The following is a 5795-nucleotide window of genomic DNA, read 5'->3' as shown; positions in this document are numbered from 1 at the left end:
CCACTTTCCCAATCCGCCAATTGCCCCTCAATTTCCTATGACGATCAGACAGATTTGCCACAAACACCTGGGTCATGCCTCTCACCACTCTTACAGCTGTCGGCAACACTATCACACCCTCAGGCATCCAACTTTCATCCTCCATTGTTAGAGGTTCAATCACTGCTTCTTTGTTAGCTACCTGGCTTAATGAGGGAACACATACTGACAGCAACCGAGTACTCCGGGGAGGAATGGTTGGGCTTTTCCTCCTCTCCGTCGTACAATACCCCAGACTGATGGCCTCTATTGCACATAACTGCCTAACCTCCTGCAAGCAATTTTCCCACTGAGCGGTGCTTCTGGCTTCCCTGCACAAGTGATACATGTGCGGCCAGATCTCCGCAACCTCCCCCAGCACAGTCATCCCCAACAACCCAACATGCGATTGCCCCTCACCCTGAGTCTCAATCCATGGACAAACCAACAGCCCCACATTGGTAACTTCCACACCACATACGACCATAGAGACCCGGATACACCCCACACACGGCACTGAAGACCCCGACGCCCCTTTTACCCGTATAAGAGTGGGGTGCAACACCACGCCTGCAGGCTCCAGCTCCCGACCGTAGAAGTTTTCATCAATTAATGACACTTCTGCCCCACTATCTGCTAAACTCCACATTTCACAACCCGCTACCAGCACCGAAACCTTGGGACATTCTGCTTTCAGCCTCAAGGTACCTTCTGTCGTGATTAAATTTCTCACACGGACCACGCTTGACCATGGGTCCGCTCTCTCTTGGTTTGTAACATCGCCGGCGGAATCTATTGGTGAGGCCAGGAATGGTTGGCGGGGACAGCCTGGCCCTGACCGTTTCCCGACCGCCAGTTCTGATTATTATTTCCAACTCGATACTGGCCATTGGCCACGTATCCCCGTGGGACACTCTCTCCTGGTCTGGACCTGTTCGTGCAATTGAAACTGAGGTGGTCCTCTTGTCCACACGCATACCACTTCGGGAGAATCCAGCCCCCAGCCTGCATGCGGTCCGTTTTCTCTTCCCTTAGTCAGCGGTACCTCCCTCAGTTGACCTTGAAAACTCAGTATCGCCAATATGGCACGCGTATCTAATTCACACTGAAATGTCTGAATATTATATATATATATATATATATATATATATATATATATATATATATATATATATATATATATATATATATATATATCATAGCCAACTAGCATGCGGATTCTACATAATTTACTCTAATGGGACACCCATCACGAGGTGGTCAGAGTAACGTTTACCACCTAAGTGATACCACATGTTTCGTTCAACAGTGAAATATAACAGAGTCTAGGACTGCTAGTATCCTGGTGGTCAGACTGAATTCGAAACCTGGCGGGTTGACTTTTTATATATATATATATATATATATATATATATATATATATATATATATATATATATATATATATGAATAAACCACAAATATGTTGTGTATGTCAGGTAACACTCTTCCTATTAGACAGAATCCCTGGTTCCCGGAGCTCTCAAAGAGCCGGAATTTATTTTGAGCCGGAAAAAATCTAAGAAAACCATCTCCATTCTGGGCATGGGAATGCATTTTCTGGAAAACTTCCGAGAAAATCTCTCCATATCTCTCCGTTTTGGGCATTATATATTTTTTTTTCCAGGGGTTCAGAGAAATTGCATCATCCTCCTACTTGTCCCCACATGCCAGGCACAGAGGTCCAGGGTTCGATTCCCGACTAGTGAGGTATTGTTTGTATGTTTGTATATGGAAGTCAGCGTTGATATAGGAACAATTGTCTTATGTTCTGTTTTATGTTATTATGTATTGTAATAGTTTCCTTAAGTTAATTTCAGATATCTTGTGAAAGGAGTTGATTAAAGCTCGTTTAATGGGCAAACAAGTTTTACTTCATCCCACATCAATTTAATCAGCTCCTGTTCGTTGTAGTGATCAACCATCATGGAAAACCTACTTAGACCTGCAAGCCTGGATCTGGATCCAAACTTTCACACAGCTGTTAAAGATTGGAAATGCTAGTTTCGTATATTCACCAATTTCATGGCAGAGTGTGGTGAAAATGAACTTGATCAATTCTGAACTTTTATAAACATTGTTTCTTATAACGCGTTTGACTATATAGAGGAATGTACAACCTATGACACTGCCGTTGAATTACTTCAGAATGTTTATGTGAAAGCTCCAAATTAAATATTCGCTCGCCACCTACAAGTAAACAGACGACAACAACCTGGAGAATTTCTCGATAAATTCCTTCAAGAACTTCGAAAGCTCAGTAAGGACTGCAATCTGAAAGCTGTAGCCGCAGAACAATATCGTGAACAGTTGATCCGTGATTCCTTCATCAACGTTATTGCTTCTCCTCTTATACGGCAACGACTACTGGGAAACAAGACGCTTGATTTCCAAAGTGGATATAATCAGACATATACTCTGGACTTGGCTCAAAATAATTATGATGCTTATGCTTCCCCAATTGGACACACTGCTGCCATACCAGCCGCTGAGCCAACTCAAGAGGCTGATGTAATAGCTCAAGAAAAAATGCAGTAGCTGCAGCTTGCACACCCAAGAAAAAGTGCTATTTTTGTGGCGGTGTATTCCACAACCGAAAGGTTTGTCCTGCACGAGATACATCATGCGACAACTGCGGCAAGAAAGGGCATTTCGTAAAAATGTGTCAATCTAAAACAGCCACTAGTACCACAGCAACCATGTTCAAACCTGCTCTTCTAGCCATCACAGCTGCATTTCCCCAAAGTCTGTCACATGCAGCAACTGTGGTTTCCATCAAAGGGCAAAACTTGAATTCCTTGATTGATTCGTGTAGTTCTGACAGCTTTGTTGGTGAACAAGCTGCAAGAAAGCTAAATTTGAAGGTCTATCCAACCAAGAAGGATATCCCAATGGCATTGACAACGCTGAATACCACTTCTCTAGGTTTTTCTCTCGTAGATATGGTCATGCATATCCATCTACACGTCACGGGATTCACAAGGACTTATGTACTGATATAATTCTGGGACAGGTTTTCAAAAGCAGCATAAGAGTCTAACTATTCAACTTGGAGGATCAGAACCAGACCTTACTATCAGCAATCTAGCTCATTTTGCGCACTCTCAGCTGCTGCTATTGATGAATCTTCAATTTTTGCTAATCTCTCTCCAAAATGTAAGCCAATAGCAACTAAATCAAGGCACTTCAAAGATGATCAAGATTTGACCCAGAAAGAAACCTCTCAGCTGCTCTCAGAAGACATCATCGAACCAAGCTTATCACCCTGGCGCTCAAGTTGGTAACTGTTAAAGATCCTCTACAGCGTCACAAGAAGAGACGATGCATTGACTATTCTCAGACCATTAATTAGAACACTGAGCTAGATGCTTATCCATTACCTCGCATCAATGTTATTGTTAATGATCTTGCTAATTACAAGGTGTTTTCTACATTTAATCTAAAAAGTTCCCTTCATCAAGTGCCACTGAAGGAATCTGACAGGATGTATACTGCGTTTGAGGCAAATGGAAGACTGTACTAGTTTTGTCCTGATCCCATTTGGAGTAACAAACGGTGTTGCTGCATTCTGACGAGAAATTGACAAACTAGTTGCTGAAGAAAACTTGAAAGACACCTTTCCTTATCTTGATAATATAACCATTACAGGCCATGACCATAATGAGCATGATAATAATTTCCAAAAGTTCTTTGTCATTGTGAACCGTCGAAATTTAACTTTAAATGAATCCAAGTCCATAAGGTCTGATAAAATACTACCGCTGATAAATGATAAGTCTTTTCCATTAAAAGAATCAACCATATCAGCCTTCAAACTCATCAAAAACAACTGGAAAATACTACATTTCAATCCATAGATGGAAGCCTCCCATTTGTGGTTGAATGTGATGCTTCAGAAGAAATTATCTCTGCTGTACTGAACCAAAGAGGCCGACCTGTAACCTTTATGTCCAGGATCCTGCAAAGTAGTGAATTGCACTATTCTCCTGTTGAAAAGAGGCGTAAATGGAGTCATTTTCTAGTTCGACATCATTTTACTCTGATTACCGATCAGCGTTCAGTTGCCTTTATGCTTGATAACAGGAAGCGCACAAAAATCAAGAATAACAAAATACAAAAATGGAGAATGGAATTGGCATCATTCAGTTACACTATACAATACCGACCAGGCAAGGATGATGTTACCCCTTCTGCTGTTCTACTACATCAACATCAACTCTTACTGATATTCGTAATGGACTTTGTCATCCCGGGGTTACTCGTTTGCTACAGTTTGTAAGATCAAGAAATCTCCCCGTTTTTACTGAAGATGTAAAATAACTTGCTCAACTTGTAAGATCTTTGCAGATTTAAGCCACAATTCCATCGTCCAACGAATGGCACAACTCAGTATAGACTTTAAAGGACCACTTCCTTCCTCAACACGGAACACATTCATACTCAGGTTTTTTTTTTTTTACGGGGATTAGCCCAATTACGTCACTGACCCACATCAGGCCAAGGGGGGGGGGGTAATAATAATAATAATAATAATAATAATAATAATAATAATAATAATAATAATAATAATAATAATAATAATAATAATAATAATAATAATAATAATAATAATAATAATAATAGTAATAATAATAATGATAATAATAATAATAATAATAATAATAATAATAATATAATAATAATGATGATGATGATGATGATGATGATGATGATGATGATAATAATAATAACAATAATAATAATAATAGCAATAATAATAATAATATAATAATAATAATAATAATAATAATAATAATAATAATAATAATAATAGTATAATAATAATAATAATAATAATAAAATAATAATAATAATAAAAAAAAAAATAATAATAATAATAATAATAATAATAATAATAATAATAATGATAATAATAATAATAATAATAATAATAATAATAATAATAATAATAATAATAATAATAATAATAATAATAATAATAATAATAATAATAATAATAATAATAATAATAATAATAATAATAATAATAATAATAATAATAATAATAATAATAATAATAATAATAATAATAATAATAATATTTCAGATAAGTAAAATTTTTAATGAAAATAAAAAAAATACAAATAATAAAATAATAATGATAATAATAAAAAATAACAACACTGCAATATTATTAATAATAATAATAATAATAATAATAATAATAATAAAGAAATGCAAAAATGAAGAAAAGATCACGAGTGAGAAACAATTTATGTATGTTGTGTTGTCAATGGTAAGAGAAACAATTGAGACCCTGCAATTGTGTGCAAATGAGGCACAAAGTCAGATCAGCAACTTGGGACTTGGTCACAATTTTCGCGATGCCATATGGTAGCAGGGTGTAATAGGCCCCTGTCTCATCAACAGAACATATTATATAAATGGGTCAATACATCTGATATTATATTCAGATTCACCACCCTGTAACTTTCCACTGTCTATGAGTAAGACATGATATGGACACGTGAGCGGGCAACTCACCCAAGAGGGCGAGACCCATAGCTCAGCATTTCTGTAAGCACGCACTGCGATGCCCTTAAGCTTCAGTAGCTCACCTCAACTCATATTGTAAGGACGTGACCTAACGTTTATTATACATAAACGCCGTCCCCTTCTCATTCACTCCTAGACAGTGAGACGAACGGTTGATATACACTCAGGAATTATATATACAACCTTTTAGAATAAAACAAAGG

General features: G+C 37.3%; 1 protein-coding gene across 1 annotated transcript; it reads left to right on the top strand.

Moving 5' to 3' along the window:
* The first annotated feature begins 421 nt into the window (after positions 1 to 421).
* Positions 422 to 2595, top strand: LOC121866319. Its single transcript, XM_042365939.1, has 2 exons — positions 422 to 479; positions 2255 to 2595. Exons 1-2 carry the CDS (start codon positions 422 to 424, stop codon positions 2593 to 2595), a joined length of 399 nt encoding a protein of 132 aa, XP_042221873.1.
* Positions 2596 to 5795: the final 3200 nt, after the last annotated feature.

The sequence above is a fragment of the Homarus americanus genome, unplaced genomic scaffold (genome assembly GCF_018991925.1).
Source record: "Homarus americanus isolate GMGI-L3 unplaced genomic scaffold, GMGI_Hamer_2.0 scaffold58074, whole genome shotgun sequence".
NCBI lineage: Eukaryota > Metazoa > Arthropoda > Malacostraca > Decapoda > Nephropidae > Homarus > Homarus americanus.
The sequence above is the reverse complement of the archived record's forward strand: the minus strand, read 5'-3'. Positions and strand labels throughout refer to the sequence as shown.